Genomic DNA, 20,627 nt, shown 5'->3' with positions numbered 1-20,627 from the left:
ACAGAGGATAAGCATCGATGAACAGGCAGAGCGTGTGAACATCATTCACGGTTCGGTTCACACCATAATTCGTGAACACGTCGGTTATCGGCTCATGTGTGCGCAATGGATGCCCAAGATTTTGAACCACCACCAGAAGATGGAGAAGTTCGGCGCTGCCTTGACTCATCTGATCCGGTATCAGTGAGGGTGAAGACATGTTGGCTGCAATTGTGACCCGGGACGAATGATGGATGCCACTACTACGAGCCTAAAACACGACGGCAAAGCTTATAGTGGAAACATTTGAATTCACCACCCCCAAAGAAAGGAAAGGCCATCATTTCCACCGGAAAGCTGTTGACTTTTTTTCAATCGTCTAAGGCCATTGCTGATATAATTTGCTAAATCTAGAGAGACTATCAATTCTTTTCGTTATTGCGAAATGCCGGATCGGCTGTGTGTCACAATCAAGAACAAGCTATGTGGAAAATTGACGAATGGGGTCTTCTTGTTCCACGACAATGCCGTCCCCACGTCGCTGATGTTGTTAATACAAAACTGGCAATGTTCAAGTGGGAAGCGCTGCAACATCCGCCATACAGCTCAGACCTGTCGCCTTGACTTCCACATTTTGGGGCAACCGAGAAAACAGCTCAAGGGAACCAGAATCGTGTCAAAGGGTCAGTTGCACACTGTTTGAAGCAGCACCCAATGAGTTTAATGAGACGGGAATCACGCAACTCGTTAGACAATGGGACAAATGTCGAAATTCTCAAGGAGACTACTTTTAAATAAAGCACCCCGTTTGTCATATATTCACAATGGCTCACTTTCATTTGACTCGCCCTCGTATATTTTGCAGAACTCCTACTTTTTATACGTGCTCTCTGCTGCGGCTATAATTTCAGTGCAATTGCAATACATGACTGGTGACAGCTACTCCTGCGTTATACATTTAAACAATTGACAGCATCATTGAGATTTTTCACTGGCCGTTGCATATGTACAAGAATCTAAACAAGGCTCTTGAATGACAGTTTCATTAACATATTTGTCCTCAACTTGTTAATTTCATGGCCTTCACATTTTTCATATCAGTGGCAAGCACTGCTTTGCCGATTTCGAACTGATATGGTTCTAAAGTTCGTGTAATGTTTTCTTTACTTATTAAATAGACAAAAAATATGGAAGCATTGGTATCAGTTATTTCGGGCACAATTTTTGGCACATGCAAGTGCATTCTCTCATTTAAAAAAATACATATTTTACTTAGCAGTGTTTAGCGTTCAAGATTTCATTTGCAGCATTTTTGGCAATGGTAATGCAGTTATTATTCATGTATTTGATCCCCAGACAAATTGTTTAAGAGGAAGCTTTAGCTCGGGCCCAACTCCGACGCGGCCTATTCAAATACATGTAAAAACGCAAAAACGTTTTTCTGAGATAACCCCTGGACCGATTTTAATGAAATTTGTTGCATTTGAGAGAAAAAGTTAAATTCTAGTGACTGTTGAAAGTGGAATTTTGATTTAGGGCTTGAATTTTGTTAAAAGGATTTTCGAAAATTCAGACGTTTGAAAAAAATAGAAGCACGAAGTTTACAAACTAATAGCTCTGCATCAAGAACAGATATCGCGATTCTGTAAACGGCATCCATTAGACCATTCAAAGCGGACAAATTCGTTATGTCAGTTTACATCTTACGTGAATTTGTTACGTTGTTTACGAGGGTTCTGCAAAAGTTGTAATGACACATTTCCCCATTTTTTGAGGTTCATGTGTAACATATCAATTTTGTCCGCTTTAGATGTGCTATCAGGTACAATTCACAGAATTGCGATATCGTCTTTTCTTGCCGAGTTACGGAGTTGTAAACTTCATAGTTTCGTTTTCTGAAAATTTGCGATTTTTGCCAAATTTTTATAAAAAATTGACGACCTAAATCGAAAATTCGGAACCAACAGTCACTAGATTTTAAGTTTTTCTTTTAAATGCAGCAAACCCCGTCAAATTTGGTGCAGTGGTTGCCTAGAAAAACGAATTCTCCTTTTACATGTATTTAGATAGGAGCGCCCGAGCTAAAGCTTCCTCTTAATAGGAAGTTTTAGCTCGGGCCCAACTCCGAGGCGGCCTATTCAAATACATGTAAAACGCAGAAATGCTTTTCTGTGATAACCCCTGGATCGCATTTAATGAAATTTGTTGCATTTGAGATAGAAAGTTAAATTCTAGTGTCTGTTGGAAACGGAATTTCGATTTAGAGCGTGAACATTGTTTAAAATATTTTGAAAAACTCAAAAGTTTTAAAAAAAATTATAGACACATGACGTTTACAGACTAATAGCTCTACATCAAGAATATATGTCACTGTTCTTTAAACGGCATCTATTATAACAGTCAAAGCGGACAAATTTGGTGTGTTTTTTCGTATCTTACGTGAATTGGTTACGTTATATATATATGTACAAGGATGCCGTGAAAGCCGTATTTCCATAATACTAAATTTCTTGAGATTCATGTGTAACATAGCAATTTTGTCCGCTGTAGATGTACTATTAGGTGCAATTCGCAGAATCGTTACATCATTTTTCATTACTGAGTTTTAAACTTGATAGTTTCGTTTACTGAAAATTTGCGATTTTGGTCCATTTTTAATAAATTATTGACAATCTAAATGAGAAATTCGAAACCAACAGTCACTCGAATTTAAGTTTTTCTTTTAAATGCAACAAGCTTCGTCAAATTTGATGCATTGGTTTTGGTACATGTATTTAGATACGAGCACCCGAGCTAAAGCTCCCTATTAAGGAGGAGACCGAGCTGCAATATGTGAGCCCCCCCGAACGAAATTTCTGGCTATGACACTGCCTTAATGAAAATGAGAAATATACATGGCGACAGCCTCGAGGAGTATACTAAAGCTATCATTTTCGGGGATACTATTGTCACTTTCACGAGACTTCGTGTGACTTAGCACCGTTCGCGAAAGTGATCGTATCCGAAGCCCCCAGCGAAGTCGCGGGAAATTAACGCAAAGGGCCAGATGACCTTGGTAAAACCGCAGAAGCGAACCCTTTCACGCGGCAATCGATGCTGCCTGCGTATAAGTCGCCCCGTATTTAAGATCATATAAAGGGGAAAATGATGTTTAGTGATCATCCATCACGCCACGTGACTCAGCCGCAGCAGACGCTGCCTCCAGCGATTTATTCGAACTTTTTGGCGCGCACGTAATACGGCCGGGCTTCGCGACAAAGTGCGCCTGAAGTCTACACGACATTGGACAGCCAACCAACTGGCTGAACGAACGCTCCGCGCTCCTTGCACGAAAATCGTGCCTGCGCGCCAGCGTATGCGGGCAGCTGGCAATGCATGTGGGGATGCATTTCAGCCGTCACAGCTGACAGCCAAACTCTCGACCAATAGAAAGACTCCCAAGGTTCACGTGATCGCGACCATGCAAAAAGCAGTTGTAGCCGAGGCCACACGGTTCCGTAGCCAGCGCCTCTCAGCAGACGAGCGGTGAAGTTTAGGGCGAAGCCATGGCGGCTGGCTGTTGTGGAGCCAAGAAGCAAAAGATGAATAACAATTCATCCCCATGTTGTAATGGGACAATTGTGCATCCGAATCACTTCCACCCCAGCCACTACAAGAATGGCATGGTAGTCTGTGTAGAAATGTGTTTCTTTTGCTTCGATGTGCTTTACTGCCATCTCAATCAGTACGAGCCGCCCAAGCCGCCCAATTTCCCAAACGAATGCTAGTGAGTATGTTTCCTTTGTGTCCTGAGCGTGTGTTTATCCGTAATAATGCCGTCTGTGGCTCTCCTCATCGTTATGAATCCGTTCCCAATGCGCTAAGCCACGAGCTTGCGTGGGCCAGGTAACACAGTTGTCAGCTGATTTTACCTCCAAACAAAGGCATTACTCTCGCCACCAGCTGTTTCGGGGCGACATTGCTTGTGAAACAAAGCTTTAACATCTTTTTGCCCCCCTCTTATGACTTCCTCATCACATTACCACAGCAAAAGTTGGTCGCTAGCAGTTCGCACCACGAGTTTTCATTGAAGTAGCTCGTGGTTTTTTGTCTTTTTTCTGATTATGTCCAATTTGTCAGGTCGTAGGCTTAAATTTAGGTTCGCGGAGTGTGAGCGCATCACATTTTTCATTGTGTGAGAAGCTGGGGCATTACGGTGGCAGAAGTGAGCCGAAACATAAGTCGATGAGAAGCCTGGTTGTGCTTCATGTCGCAACATAGCCTCGGTACGCTCACGTCCTGCCATGCTTTTTTGTTTTATTGGTTCTGTTGGCTGTCTGCAAAGCAAAGGTCCTCGCCCTTCGTGTTGCTAGGCTCCCGAAATACCACCTTGTCGTGTTTCCTAATGGCCCTGCTTCGAAGAAAACACATCCGCATATGCTAGCGTTTTGAGACCTGACAGTAGAGGTAGTTGATTGTTCACCCGCGATCGATTGACCCGAGTGAGGGTGAAATCACGCAACCGCGCTGTGATAAAGCCCGTAAGCAATTAAGGCTTTATTTTTTATGCGATAGTCTGGCTTCTCAAGCCTTTCACAAGGCTTTAGACCTCGGTTCGTCGATATTATTATTATTATTATTCAATTCTATGAACCTCGAAGAGCAAGCATCGTGCATAATGCGGGAATACAGATTAGCGTTTCTTCATGTATCCGATTCACTGCCACGGAAGTGCACCTTTGTTAAACGCATGGTGTCGTCCAAGTGCGAGGTACTGCAAAACGTTAGGTTACGATAGTACTCGGCTGTTTGTCACGTAGTACCGTGAAAACGCCTTAGACAGCCGATAACGCAACTGCAGTTAATACTTTTACCAAGCAGAACCATAGTGCATTTCATGCTTAAATGCCCTACCCATAGGACGAAGTATTGTTGCAGATGGACGCAGAATTCACACTGCTGCCACTTCTTTTGTTTCTTTCTCAGATGTCATCTTCGTGCTTGACTGGCCATCTAAACATGAACACAGACACCTATCTGTACTCTTGTCCCAGACTAGTATGTTCATGCCCCCCACATCCCCGAAAAATTGTGCAGTAAAAAAGTGAACATTTTGTAACAATTTACATTTGTGGGTTCTTTCACTTGGGTTACCACACATGGTTGTAACTGGCTTGCAATGTAGTTGCTATGATTTCTTGAATTGTTGCAGCCAGAAGTGATAACCAAGCCTCACTGAGCCCATGAATTTCTTTCCTTACAGCTTTTTCATGTAAGGTCAGCTGTATTTAATGCTTTGTGACATGGTCACTGTGTCACCTAAAAAAAATGCATGCACCTATTCTGCTAGCAGCCGGCATTTTCTTTTGTGAGGGAGTACATGCTAACATTTGCATGTCTGTTCCCTTACTTTTGCTTATGTTGCACCATTGTGCTGGCGGCACCCGTCTATGGCTACTTAATTACAAATGATGCATGCACAATTGCATTTGTAATGCCAGTATTTGGAAATGTCCATACTGGGCAAGACATATCACTGATGCTAAAGAAGCATTCACGTATCTCATGACCACGAGTTACCAAGCATACTCGCACAAAGCAATATGTGGGTTGCATGTTTTGTTCTTTTGTAGCAGGTTTTAAGAGTTGTTGATTTGGAGCACACCATTCTCTTATAATCTGCACCTGTTCATGCAACCTAAATGTGCATATATGTTGCTCACAAGTTTTCTTGTGAAGCATGTATGCGAGAGGTTCCCACTTGGAGGGCATTGATGCCAGTTGCTGGCAGAATGGTCACTTTCAAATCTGTGAGGCCAAACCAAAATTACGAGGGCATTAGTTTCGTTTATTTGCCCTTGTGTAGGGGATGTTCTTTCTGATTCCCCTCCCCCTCCCTTATTTGTGTAATTGAACAATCTGGGACTCTCTTTCCCCCTTCAAAGCCCGCTATTTGTGACTTGGAACATCGGTAAAGACAAGAGGCTGAGAGGCTGCATTGGTACCTTCAATGCGATGCACTTGCACTCAGGTCTGAGGGAGTACGCCGTCACCAGGTGGGTTGCAGAGCTCCTTTTACTTCTTTCAATTTTGTTGTTTTTAGTGTGTAAACATCTTTACATTGGCATAGCAGTTTATCATGGCACACTAGTTTGCATATTGATGCCTGTGCCGTCTAAGGGGAATGCTGCCTAGTGGTATGTGCTCTCCATCTGCTAAACTTCAGCAATTAAGTTATTGCTTAGAGCTTTAGGCTAGGTGCACGCAGTGAGAAGAAGCTTCAGCTAAGCCAAAAGGCCGTCTCTGGAAAACCATTGCCTTTTATATATATGTGCATGTGGTTGGGGGGGGGGGGGGAGTAGACATATTTTGTGATTTATTATAGATATTTGCGCGTCATTATTTGCCTACTTTTGTTTTTCTCTTGGTTCTGCTTGTGATGGATGTGTCAGTGCATTCAAGGACAGCCGCTTCAGCCCTATCACAAGGGACGAATTCAACAAACTCCACGTCTCTGTTTCCATTCTCCGGCACTTCGAAGACGGCAATGACTACATGGACTGGGAGGTAGGTTGTCACGTGTGTGTTCCCTTTGTGGCTTCCTGTATTCATTCTGTTAACAGCTCTTTATCTATTTTATTTTGGATACATACAAGAATCAAAGGTGCATTATATTGCGAGATCTGCGTCAGTAATGCGTATTCCAGCCGTTAAGGCTTTGGTAGCTATATGGCTTTCAGAAAAGCATGTGTGCTCAGTAATTTACAAAACCGAAAGTTATCTCGGTGAACCTAAGACGTTGGGTCTCTTGTGGGCTTGCTAGGCAATTCACATGCATGCTTTTTGTTACAGTGATTGTTTTTGATCTAAAAAAGTTCTCTCAAGAAGAGCACCTGTATGCATAACATCGTTTCACTGCTCTGCTGGAAGGCTTGTTTTCTTGCATACCATAATGACAAAATGTTTGCTTCAATTGATCAAGGCAATGGTATGGCAGCTCTTAGGTTCTGCTATTGTTTTCTTGTTGTGCCAGTGTACAAAACGACAGAAATATCCTTGCTGTATTTCCATGCTATATTAGTAGTAGCTATACTCAACGTAGAGCATAACTAGATGAATATCTGGTTCCTATCTGTATACGTGTATGTACTGTTGTCACTATGCATCATCTGTGGGGGTGTACGGTCGAGCCCACCTATAACAAACAGGCTTATGCACAAAAATAGTTCAATATATCGGGTAATTCATTATTACCCAAACTCTCCTATAAGGAACTGAAACAAACTTTTGTGATGTGTTTGTTATGTATGAACAGGGGAGAAGAGTTCCTCGGTGCCAGAATGGTGTTCTCGATTTGGAAAATTGTGTCATATTGCCAAATACAGTAATTGCAGCATTTTGAGCCAATAAGAGCAGCCCTCTGGGCCAATCGTAGCCGACAAGATTGCAAATTTGACAGCAATGTGAGATTCGACAGTTCCCCAGCTCCAGTCCACTTCCCTTGTGTCAACACGGCACCAGCGCAATACATCCACCATTTAAAGTGCACCCCGAAGCATTGGGCAAGGAGATCCCTGGCCTGGCAGTAAATGCCCCAGGTTTGACATATCCAGTGTCCAGTTAATTATCAGCGAGTTATTTTGCAGGAGTATCAGTCAGTAAGCTTCCCATGTTTAAGAAAGAGAATGATTTGCTTGATCTGGGATTGTTAAGTACCTAGTTGGACTGTACACACCATAAGTGGCAGTTGGCTGGCGTTGATATGACAGTGCAAAACTTTGCACTGCCTAATTTTTGGACACAAAGATTTTCAGTGTGTTGCAGCATTTTGTTGTGTGTGTAGTTGCATAAACCTCATGGTTCTCTTGCAGATTGGTATTCACGGTATCAGAATAGAGTTTTTGACTGAGAAAGGCTCAAAACGCACTGCCACTTACCTTCCCGAAGTAGCCCCTGAGCAAGGTAAGCTAGTCTCCATGAAGTGACTTTCTGTATGACGACTTCATCATTACTTTGTTACAGTCTTGTGCTAAGTGCAAGGAAATGGTCGTCAAGTGTGGCAGAGGCATTGAGAATCATTACACTAAACATTTGTTGTGGCCTTTCCTTAACACCAAGGCATGCTGTAATCTCTTCACCTAGCAGGCTTGAAGCTTTATTAAACCTGTGTGCACTGGGCTCAAGCTAGCTGCAACTCTCTGTGCGTCGAAATAGGTATGCTGGTTTGAGATCGGAGCATCTGCTGGCCAGTCAAGTGCTGAGTGCATGCACTCGGGGTTGAGGCATACATCTGTAAGTACAGTTCACATAAAGAATTAACTTACTCAGGCAAAGTCACATATACTGAGTTTAGCTTTGAGGGTGTTTTCGTGTTCATGTTTGATCCCCGTAAAATGCTCTGAAACTATTAGGGTGTCATTTATAGCTTTGCTGTTATTGTGATGTTTGTAGAATTAGCTGATTCATGTGCATGCACCAGTCAGCTTTGTAGGGTTTGCTATTTAGAGCTGTTTTGCTGAATATTCATGTCCAGTATCGCAGAAATGCAGTTAAGCATCGCATCTTGCATGAGACATGTCTTTTCTTCAGCAGTACTGTTGTGGTTGGCTCCTAGACAAAAGAATGGAAACGCTTTTAATGCGATTAGCATTTTACTGGAGCTTCATGCAGTTCTTCGTATGTTCCATCCATATCTAACCTCTTTCGCTCGAACTTGGGTCACTGGGTAGTCCATGGTCTAACGGGTAGAGCATCAGGCTGCTGTGCTGAGGGAACCAGGTTTGAAACCAACTGTTGGACCAACTTGGGTTGCTGGGTATGTGCAGACCTGTTTCATGCCTTCTCATGTTACTCGATATGTGCCCCCTCCAGTGAACCTCTTTGACGACAACTTGGGTCCCTGGGTATGTACTGTGCTTGAACGAAAAAAAAAAAGCGATATCTTTTGAACATCTTTAGTACTGGGCAAGATCAAACCTGTGTCATACGTGTTCATTCACACACCTCGTGCGGGCTTTGTGGCAGCCGCGTTAAATGGTGCAACATGTCCAGAGGGAAGCACTAAAAAGAAGCTCGGCTGCAACATGCATCATACATGATGCATTTCGATGGTAGCAATACAGTGTTGCTACGTTGCTTCAATGCTAATCGCATTAATGGCGGCGGTATTACTGAGATGGATTGGTTGGTTGGTTAGTTTGGGTGTAATGGCACAATGGCAACTAAAACTAAGGCCATGCTGCGCCAGACACATGAGATGGATTCTGCCCGAATGTTTTCTATTGCACTTGAGAAGATAGGGGCTTGATTTTCGTCTAGTACTGTGATGGCCATTGTATGATACATCTGTATTTTATGAGACAAAATGGTGGAAGCAATAAAATATAGTTGATTGCTACTCACTTTACAGGTTAGCATTTGTGTGGCTAGTATGATGGCCATGTGTGAACTTCGCTGCAAAAATATACCATACGATATACAATATAACCTTGTTCATACATTGTGGGGAAGGAAAAAAAAGTTGAGAAAAGACATACTAACCAAGAAAACGTGTAATCCGAAGTCACTAAAAAATTGGACTTACTCAACTGTAGTTGTCATTCACATAACGCGAGGCGTTGTGCGCGAGACGCTGATGCACATCAAGCTGGTGGGGCTTCACCAGCCTGAGACACGTAGGTTTTGTAATGTTTCTTATTGTGTAGTGTTTGCAAAATACGCAACCAAAATTAAGACTGTACAATGAATAGTTTTTGTTTGATGATAGGAAAATGTTCAAAAATTCGTATAAAATGTATTTAACAAAAACATCGTTAATAATTAACTTTCTTGCATAATGATGTACTTTTGGTTTGGTAGATAGAAGACAAAGTACCGAACAAAATGGTACAAACATGTAGTCACTATCTCTATTAGTTGCTGAAAAGAGTGCACCACAATATGCCCAAAAGTACATGGTAATGGGAAGTATAGGGCTTCTCGTGTTGTCTCGTGCACGATTTCTTTGCGATTGTTCCTTGTTTTTCTATTGTGTAGAACCTTATAAATTCCCTGCCTTCACGAAATAAAGGTAGTTGGAAGTATGTGCCTTGTGTTTGCGTCTATGTTTCTGTTCACATGCTGTCTTCGTTATACAGTTTAAAATCTTGCTGAATAGGGCCTGCCCTGTCCTTTTAAGACTGCGACGGGAAACTGAAACAAAATCGAACTGGTGGCCGATGTCTGATACCACTGAAGCAGAACATGACGCTCACATCGCGCCGCTTGCAGCAGGAAATGGCGGTGCGTTTGGATTATCGCCTACTAAAAGCATGCAGGGGAAGTATTCTGTGACAAATACTTTCGGCAACAGTGGTGCCTCTGCAATAGCATTGCTGTCGGGCACATGCTGATTGTCTTGCTGAGCAAAATTGGATGACTTATGCTGAATCGGCTCATCCGATTTTCTTAATTAACCAGTTAATCAGCATGCACCTGATGACCAAGGCATGTCCAAGGCAATAGCATAACCAAAGTGGATCGTTGCAGAATACAACCCCTTTACGCTACCCACGGCACTACGCCCTACGTGCTGTAAAAACAGATAAGTGAAGATGCTTATCGCAATAGGTTTGACGGCAATAGTTGTGAATAAGGCGCTCGACGACCCAGGAGATTTGCCGGTACCAGAATAAGAAACTGAGTGCGCGCCACCGTTTTCACATGGAATGGATGGGCAAGTAATGCAGTGAAGCTGCCATGGCGGGCAGCTATATGATGTTCTCGATTGTGGGCGCCTTGCCCGTTTTCTTTTTTAACATTGGATCTAGTACCAGAGAACGTAAGATGCCATCGCATTTCGGTGATGTACTGAACTTTGGTGCCCAAAAATCGTGTTTTCTGGGAACAAATGAACCGGTAAGAAATAAAGCTTAACTCTATTGGGTAATTTTTTGTGTTCTCTATGAGAAGTGGTGGCAACGGGAAATCGTAGTACGTAATGGCATCGTGTCAATGAGGTTCTACTGTATATTTGTACCGCATACTTCCATTAATTCGACCCTGATGGGACCAATGAAATTGGTTGCAACCAATTATCTGGCATGTCAAATTAAGCAAGATGCAGAAAAAATTCCAAAAACGCACTGCGAAGTCATTTGGCAATATTTACCCAATTCCACCCTCCCCCCACCCCCCCTGAATCAAATGCATACCAGCTTCCTTGTGTCCAAAGTAGAAAACAAGTGTAGAAATGACATTGAAGCTCCTAAACGAATTAGAAATTTAACATGCATTTGATTTCATAGAAAGAAAAATGGGCGAGGGTCTAATATGTGTTGCACAATGGCATCCGGTTTCCTAAAGTTAATTTCACCACACCACTTTAGAAAGTCAGCTTTACCATAATACAACGTCATTGTATGGTAAAGCATACGAATGCTGTGACTGCGGTTTTGGTTTTGTATTGGATAGCACTGCCCAAGCAATATTCGGACTGACTTTCCTGGGGGAAAAAAGTGTACATTAGAATCGAGTAAATTCTGTAATAATCCATTGTGAGCTACCATTTTTACTTTAATCTTTTCTTAGCCGACCGAAAATAAGTTTTCAAAGGGCGATGAGACATGTTCAACGGATTCCTTGTACCCTAAACACTGCCAAGACGGACGCTGCCGCTATTGATGTAGCCACTGAGGTCACCATAGGGGTGGAATGCCTGCATGAAGACTAGCCAAATTCGAATTATCCGGTGAAGGTGAACTTCAGAATCAAAATAAAAGGTTTGGTCCCATAGAAATTGATGGGTGTTGGCCAGGACAACACGAGGTCCTGGTTCTGAATTAACTGGAGTCGAATTAACGGACGTCTATTGTATTGGCAACGATTAGTTGTACCTACATGCCTCATCTCTGAACATTGAGGTGATTTTTTTTTTTTCAGTTTTTCACTACGTGCAATGAACAACATGTGATAGCTACTGGGTGGAGCTGAATCGTGTTTAGCATGTTTGCATTCAAATGCTAGGTGCAGTAGCTTTGTGATGAAATTGGTTCTCCAGAAGACATTAATAGCTAGGACTGCATATCTGAAGTCTTTAAACGGTCCTTGCAGCACCTACTAATCTAAAATCGGAATGCACTGGATTGCAGTACTTTTCAATGAACATATTCTCACATAAATTTTTGAAAAGATCATAACGAAAGTATAAAGTGGGTCATATTTAATTTTCTCATTGATCCTTGCAATGTTCCCTCTCAGTTAAGGTGGAACTGATAGCAATGTCCTGCTTGTTGCTCCTTTCTTTTTCTTTCCATGGCGCACTTATGATAATAGTTTCAGCTTGCCTTTTGTAAAAGGTGCTGGAGAAGGACAAAACAGAGGTTACAAGATGTGCGAGACACATAGGGGTGTGCAAAAGTGTGTGGGGTTACTCAAGATCATGAACAATTGCCCAATGACTGGTGCCTATGGGCTATTCGGCAGGTCTGTCATTTCATTGATGGGACATACCTAATATAGGGAGTGTCAAACGCAACTGGAAGGAGCAAGGGATCGTTTATGCGAGAGTATAGGCTCTTTGCTGTATGCATGGAATCATGTTTGCCTTGCATGTTCATGGCAGAAATGTCTCCAGAATGCAAACGTTTTCTTAACATGTTCAAAAAGTGTTGCACCACCCCTTAAGCAAATAGTGCAACATGTTTTTAGGTGCGATGTTCATGTAAGTGTGCACACCAAGCTGAGGTTGCTATGCACCACATTTTTTTTTTTTCATTTCTTTCCTGTCAGGCTGGGACCATGTGCAGACAATAGACTCTCTGCTACGCAAGGGTGGCTACAAGGGCTCCATTTCCAACGACATGCGGAAGTCAATCCACCTGACACGCTACCAGAGTGAGAAGGTCTCCATTAGCTACCAGGAGTACCGGGACTTTTGGAGGAACCGCCAGTGCTAGCCCCGGTGGTGGGGCCTTTAGCCTCTCTTCTCCTGGACAAGTTAACGGCGACTTTGCACTTCCACGGAAGCCTATCTCCAAGCCACATCAGCCTTCTCCTGCGCCCTTCTCCCTTTCTTGTGAATCCCCTCCCCTGCATTTTCAAGTTTGCTGCCAACTGTGCCTAGTGCTACCCCCTCCCTCTCTCCCCGTTGCTCTGACTCTGTGGTGCTGCCATGACACCACCGTGCTGCAGCTGCTGTTCTTTGCCCTCAGTGTTGTCCCATCTGCTAGTTTTCTTGTTGGTTGATATAGGTTGTTTTGCATTGGGTTGGTTGCTCGCCAGTGGTCATGTCCAGGCAGAGAGGCAGTGGATGGCAGCTGTGGAGGCCTGAGAGGCTGTTTTGTCTTCACGTGTCTGAAAAGGCCTTTTGCTTAGAACTTGAGTGGGCCCTAATTTTTATGGTCTTGCACACTAGCTGTAAGGCATTCAGTCTCTGACCTGGTTGTATGTAGTATATGTGTGTGTGTCACGACATGGTTGGAAGTAGTGCACTGCCTCAACGCTGGGCTGCCCTTGACACAGGACAGACAGATTTATGTGTAGGACTGAAAGAGAGGATTCTGAGAGGCTTGTTTGTCCCAAGCTGTACCTTGTTGCTGCAAGCTTCCTTAACATGGAGAAATGGGGCACTCTTTTTTGTTTGCCATTGTTTCTTTGGATGCCTTGATAGGTTTGTCTGGGTTGCTGTGATAGGCCATTGGTGACTGACAGGCAATTGCGTACTTGGCGTTTGCTTGTTGTCTACAGTGTTTTCATGTATTTGCAACTGTTGAGCAAGTATAGAGAGGCTGCTGTAGTGCAATGTCTTGGGAAGCTTGAGCTGTTGGAAGATGGGATTTTGCAGTGCATTAATGACGTGCTTTGCATTACAGCGTTGTAGCAGCTCCATTATTTGGTGAGTAAGGTGCCAAGGTGGCCTTCAAGGAGTGTATTGCACTGCACAGAATGAGGTAACAGTGCATCTAGCTTCTGTCTATTGTGAATTACGGCTTTTCTTCATACGCTGTTTGTTTCGCTTGTTTGTTACTTCTCCTGTTCAAGGATCAGGTGTTAAGTATTTCATTGCACTAAGCCCTTCTTTCAGTCTCAGGCTTTTGAAAGAGAGGGAACGGCTGTTTGCGTTTCAGTAATTCCTTCTTGTGAATACCGTGTTGAAACAGTCAATGTGATTTATGCTTCTCTGTCGCTATTCTCATCAAGCTTCAACTTATATAAAGGTGTGAATGCTTTTCTTTTTTCTGTGTCCTAATATGGACATATGACATTTGCCTGGACCAAGCTGGCTGCATGGTGCCGTGCAGCTGAAGTGCTGATCAGTTTGTGCTTTGTTCTTCTGCAGCAGCTACACATCCTAAAAAGTACACTTGCGTCTTGTTCTGTGCCTGTTTTACTGAACAGTCTGTTTTTAGTTAAGATGCAGCAGTAATCTTGTAATGCTTTTCTAGCCTCTATTCACCCTTTCACTGACATCTTTGGATTGTGCACTTGCTTAGACAGGCATTTCAAGAAGCCAGTGGTGTTTGATGTCTCAGTGGAGAGGCAAGGTGCCATGCTGTGTTGTCATGTGGAAGGCATCTTGTGCTACAAGGAAGAATGGTCCTTTCTTTTGTGTGTGTGTCCACTTCTTTTTCATGTTACTGTTAAGGCTCCATTTCTCCTGCTCCCATCTTCCAGATATTTCATCCTTATTGTTGGCCACACTGTCCTCATCGTTTCTTTTTGTTGTGCATGAGGCAAGTTAGGCTGTTGAATGAAATTAAGTGAAAGATTTAATCTGGGCATATATGATGTGGGCACCTTGTCAGTCATGCACATGGTAATCGCCTAAGCTGCTTGTGATCGGGCGGCGCTGTTTAAAGAGAAATTTGAGTTGCCTGATGTCGGTGTTGATCAATGCTGTTTTTTGGAAACTGTGGTAACGTATTCCAGCTTTGGTGCTGCTATAGTTTAAATGCTTGCTCCATTTCTCTGCTTGTTTCTCTCCCCCTTTTCCCACTTTATGTTGTGTTGTCATTGGCATCTTTCTCTGGGTGCAAGATCTCTCTTGCCTACTGTCATTCAGCAGATTCTGCAGTTGTACTTGGTTCCGGAATTTTTCTGTCAAGTGAGCAATCTGCATTTTGCTTTGTTTATAGCAGCCTTCCATGAAGAGCTGTTTGAATATGTCAGTGCCTGGAATCTGCTGTAAAGCACTGGCATTGAATTTTAATTTCTGGTCTATTTTTGTCGTGCTTAAGTGGCATGAAACAAAGAAAAGGCATTCCAGCTGCAGGTTTTCTATGCTGAGTTCGGCATAAATGCCTTGGGGAACTCTGGGTCCCTTTTTTGGTTGGCATGAATTTTGCCACTATGCGGTAGAAAGAAAAGAAAATATAATGCCGAGTGCACTTTCAGCCCTTTCAGTACTTAGCATAGCTTTTGATGGACCCTCTTTATAATGTGGCGTAAGGCTGTGGTGGTAGCACATTGCAGTGCACTCCACTGTACTCTAGCCCCCTCTGTGGTATCAGTTGCGTTCTAACAAGGGGACTTCATCACATGAACTTCCTTCATGTTGGTTGCACTTGTGAGGAGACGTTGAAAATCACACTGCCAGATTGTGAACATACACAAGCCATAATTATTTTTTGTAAATGTCTCAAGTGCTTTTTCATGGGGTTTTCAAGGTGTGACATGTAACCGGAGGTGGGTTGACTAGAGGGAGGAGCTTGGACGCTAGCATTCACACATGCACGTAACAAGTACACATGCCACCTGTGAAAGTGAGATGGTTTTTAAAAACCTTTACGTAAAGTGTTTAGACAGCAGCATGCCATGGAAACTAATTTCATTAGAATTAAGCCTTTTTATTGATGTTCTACTGGGTTGTAAACTTTTGGGGGAGACACTTCATTGGTATCAGTGCTCACAGCTGTGGATATTTGGCCTAAAGGCCTGTAGAGCAACATTTCAATTAGATGTCTGCTGAACAGGTCTTGGTGGTCATTTTCTGCCCCATAGAATAATAATACTGCTGAAGTTACATGAACTGAATACTAATAGTTGTTTTCCCCTTAATACATGGACAAAGTCGCATCTTGCTAGGTAATCAAGTGGCTTTAAAGTACAGTTCTGTGGGAGTGATAGCTTAGTTGTATCAAAACTGCGAGTTGCTAATCAGTGATACTATAGCATGTTCTGTGTTTAGAGTGTGTGCTAGTGTGAAGACTGCAAGTGCAGTTGGCTTTTATTGCAAATTTTTCACTTCCTTTCCACACTTAGCATAAAAAAATTAGAAATCAGGACTTTCATGCTTGCCGTGCTTTCATTCTGCACACTGTGTCAGCTTAAAACGACAAAAAAGTAACTGCGACTAACTGCCAACTGTGCTCCGTTCATTTCAGGAGTGCAGTGTGAGCTGCCTGCAGCAACATTGACTATGTTTATAACAGAACATACGGGCTGTTGTGGGGGAAAAAAAAAGAAAACTAGAAACAGGTGCAATTTTCCTTTTGCTTAGTTCCTGTTTTAGTTTGCATCAGTAGCTATGCAGGCATCTCGACTGCTGCTATGCTGTTTGAAAGGACACTAAAGGAAAACTCTAAACCATTTTGAGTCTGGGAAAGTGCACTGTTTAAATGCTGAGATCATATTTCTGTTGGTGGAGAAAGGTAGATTAATGATGTCGAAAAGGAAGCCCAAACTTCCCTCATTGAATTACATGCACAAGTCATGGCACTTTTGTCATTGTGACATTGATTTCACACTCTTGCTGCTTATTACAGCCATTCTACACACTGGAAATGCTCTTGAGAATGATTATAGCAGAGACGATATAAGGCTTCCTTTCGCTCAATTCTATTCCTTTCTAATCATCCACTGCTCTCGACGGGCCAGTCCCTGTGATATGTCGAGCACTGCTCTGACCACTGACAAATCACGAAACGGAACAGCATTGAATTAGACACTGCACTATCCCAGCCTAGATGTGTTCCTTGCTTTCCTTTCGAATGCGATGTCAGCTTTATTCATTGGCAAAGAAAAAATATTACCCCTGAGCAGAAGCTGTCATTCAGCGAAGTAGCAAGGAGCTGCTACGGGAACCTCGTGCTGGGGTCACCACCATCGTTTCTAGTTTTTCTGCTAGCACCCTTCTTGGTTAACCATGTGTTGGATCATAATTAGACACCCATTTGGCATATTGGGACTATAATCTTCCAATCTAACTTGCGATTTCTCTTGAGAGTTCCTTTAATGCTGAACTGTGCTTGCTATGGCTGCTTAATAGGGTAGCATGACACTACACTAGTTTGTGTTGGACTATGACAGTATTTTCGAAGGCCAATTCTGAACATCGCATCTTCACTGCATAACAAAAAAGCTGCTATATTAATGCAAAAATAATGATGGGTCTTTGAGCACTTCCCAAATCACTCGTGCATGAAAGAAAGTTCTTGGTCATATCTTTGTCTCTCAGTGACATACAGTTCTGAACTTTACGAACTGCATTTGCCAGGCTGGTTAAAGACAAAATGTGAACAATGGAGGTTGTTGGATGTCTTGATAGCATTTTAGAATATATTGTTCAACGATAAGTGTAGCAGTGTTTATATGTTGCATTGCTTTTGGGAAGAGGACTTCAAATGTGGTTCTACCCATTGCCAGTTAGCCTTTTGCCTACTAGCAGTGTCGGAGGCAGACGGGACAGGGGCAGCCACGACTTCTCTACTGTTGTGTCCTGTCATTAAAGGCAACTACCTCCTTTCATGCCCTCTGCCGCTTGAAACCCCCCACACTGCAAGGCTCAGTATGAGGGCAGTCTTGGGACGGTAAAGCCAAACATTAAGCTGAGTCAGTATGATATAAGATTGGTACTCTGAAATGTCTGAATTTTCACCTTTACCAAGATAGGAGCGTTAGCAAGCAAGGGAGTGACCCAAGCGAAAAGTGGGAGGGAAGAAAACACCACCTCCTGGCGACATACGATGTCCCCTTTTAAATTGACAACTAATTGTTCCCAAGTATGAAATATATACATTTTCTTTCAGCTTGAAAGAAAATTGAGTTTGGCTGGGTTTGTTAGCTTGTCCTACAGGATTTGCCAATGCTGCCGTTTCAAAATTTTGTGGTGCCTCATCTGTGCACTGGCGCTCTTTGGCCATACTTGTCCTTTGCACTAGAAGATAACAAATTCATCATCTATGCAGCTGCAGGACTCAAAGCAGGCAGTAGCATCTGCAGAACTTGACCTTGTGAGAGGTGACCTCTTTCTTTGGGTGCGATTTTCTCTGCAATAAAGCCACGACATTGCACAAAGCCAATGTTGAGGGGTGTCTATGGAAGGTTTAGTTTAAATTGTTTAGACTGGTTTAATGTTTGTCTTCAATGTCTTTCCAGGAAGATTAATGAATGGTGCAACTTATGGCTTTAAATTATGATATAATTTTTGTGCTCTGCAGTAACGTTCATGTATGGAGAAGTTAATCTGCCCGAATCCTATGATACAAATTGGGGCAGTTGCTGTCTCTTTCCTGTATAATTCAATCAAGACTGCTTTATAAAACTGGCGACTGTGAATTTTTTCCTGCGTGACTTCGGGTACATGCAACTGCTCCTTACCTTTGGCACTTCATCAGCTGCCTGAAGATAGCAGCATGGCCTTTCCGACTTTGGAAGTGAACAACTGATTATCAGTGCTTTCTATCTTTTTGTTTTGTTTTTATGGCGTGTGCTTGTGGATAGGCAAGAAATGTGGTTGCAGGCCGTGTAATCTTGCGGGGCACTGCTGGCTTTCCCAACTTTGGGAAAGGGTATCTCTGCAAGCGCACAATACATCGAAATTGTTTGCAGTGACATTGCCTCCGCCTATTTTTTTCTACTGTAAATAAAATAACAAAAAAAATGCAAAATGCAAAATCCTCATGAAAAAAAACTTGACTGCATAAGAATGAACTGATAATGCCAAGCATGCACATCTGTATAACAGTGCTTTATTTTTTTCCCCACTTGTAGGTAATTTGAGTGATGCACCAGTTCGTGTTGCTGCTGTCTGGCAATGGGAAGGCATGCTACATATATATATACACATATATATATATATACACACACACACACGCATGTATTATTCAATGTTCATTGATAATAGGTCATCTCTAACAATTGTAAAGAGGTGTGAAGAGCAGATTCAGAGGATAGCACACATATGTTGAAATCTGCACGTGCCGTCGACTTTAAATGTCTGTTCCATTTAATTTGTGGTTAGTGGGATTGTTGTGCAGAAGGTTAGTCGAAACTGAAGGTTCTAGAAAGTGGGGATGGGGGCCTCTTCCATAAGGTGCATTTCTTGCTGTGTAAAAAAATCCCCGTATGGGATTGTTTGCACACGAGTGCTTTCCTTAGCTGTGTGTATTGACAGTATTTGGAAACTTGAGGGAAGTCATCTTTGTTTTTAGATGACGTCTCATAGACGCCCATTCCTGCATTGAGCGTTGGCGTCCCTTGGCTTAACTTAATGAACGAGCACAGCAAAAGATGAAAGAGCGAATACGGAACGCAAGTGGGCAGGGGAGGAGGAAAATGTGGCAAAAGGGTGAGGGGAAAGGGAGTGCTTCACGGCGGCGACCAAGCGCACGGCGAGTATATCCACCAATACCATATATGGAAACGATGGTCCTGTGGGCTTTAGACCCACTGCGTATGTGCTACTTTGCCTGCGCAGCCGCCGTTGGAGACTGCACTCCGTGCGAGCGACGCATTCCCCATGTCAACGCTTTCTTTCTAAACAATGCGCGATGCAACCAGTGGAAATGCTTTGTCTACTGTTAAATGAGCTGCTAGAGCAGAGGCACAGCGCAAGCGCTGAGAGGACTCTGTTGTTCAGAATCAAATTCTTTGCTGAAATATATTTCAAAATGCCTCAACAGCTGCGCTCAAAATTTGCATTAAGGAGTATTGCAATTGTTGAATTTTGTTTTTCTTACTCTAATTCAAGGGAGAAAGCAGTCTCTAGTGCTTGGTCAGCAGCATGGAAATAGCTAGTGCAAGATTTAGTAGACGTTGCTTGGAACTATGTTTACTTTAATTTTGTCCATTGAACACGAGTTCGTCTTTTGACGTCTGCTCTGAGAAAAAACACATTTGGCCTTGTATTGACAGGGTTCACCTGCATTGTTTTACTCGTGTTCAAGAGAACAACTAAGGGGGTGCGTGAGAAAGCTACGAAGTTTAAGGCATAGTAATGATGCAATAGATTTTGTTGGTGCAGTCCCCAATGGTGTGCATGTTTTGGTGGCTTATTCATGCCTTCACCGAGAAATAAGAGCTTGTCAAGGGCCAAAGAAATCTATTTCAGACTTTGAGCTGAGCTGGTTTGAGTAGCAATCGGAAGATGAGGTCAAATGTGACGCATGTTATCTGTGCTTGTCACTGTTCTGCTCGATGAACTTTTGTTTTGATAGAAATGGAAATGTTATCGTGGGAAGAGGGGCCCCACTACGTTGCTTCTCTGTGCGAACATTGTATCATTGTGCGATCTCCATTCATAAATTGGGTCTGAAGTTCTGTACAGTCTTGGAGCCTGTGTGCAGCACACTTTGCTGGAACGAATTATAAAAGATGCTTACAGTTTCATAGTTCCGACATAGCATGCCAAGCTTGAAGTAATGTGAACGATTAGGATGTGCCAGTATTAATAAAATGACAGATTCTCTTGA

The 20,627-nt window shown here is 42.8% G+C and overlaps 1 protein-coding gene across 1 annotated transcript; it reads left to right on the top strand.

Annotated features, from left to right (window-relative positions):
- Positions 1-3,447: 3,447 nt before the first annotated feature.
- LOC135914465 (nuclear protein AMMECR1) lies at positions 3,448-20,627 on the top strand. Its single transcript, XM_065447334.1, has 5 exons — positions 3,448-3,745; positions 5,904-6,014; positions 6,411-6,525; positions 7,830-7,920; positions 12,727-20,627. The coding sequence occupies exons 1-5, from the start codon at positions 3,525-3,527 to the stop codon at positions 12,891-12,893; spliced, it is 705 nt and encodes a 234-aa protein (XP_065303406.1). The 5' UTR covers positions 3,448-3,524; the 3' UTR covers positions 12,894-20,627.

This window comes from Dermacentor albipictus, chromosome 1, assembly GCF_038994185.2.
Source record: "Dermacentor albipictus isolate Rhodes 1998 colony chromosome 1, USDA_Dalb.pri_finalv2, whole genome shotgun sequence".
NCBI lineage: Eukaryota > Metazoa > Arthropoda > Arachnida > Ixodida > Ixodidae > Dermacentor > Dermacentor albipictus.
The sequence above is the reverse complement of the archived record's forward strand: the minus strand, read 5'-3'. Positions and strand labels throughout refer to the sequence as shown.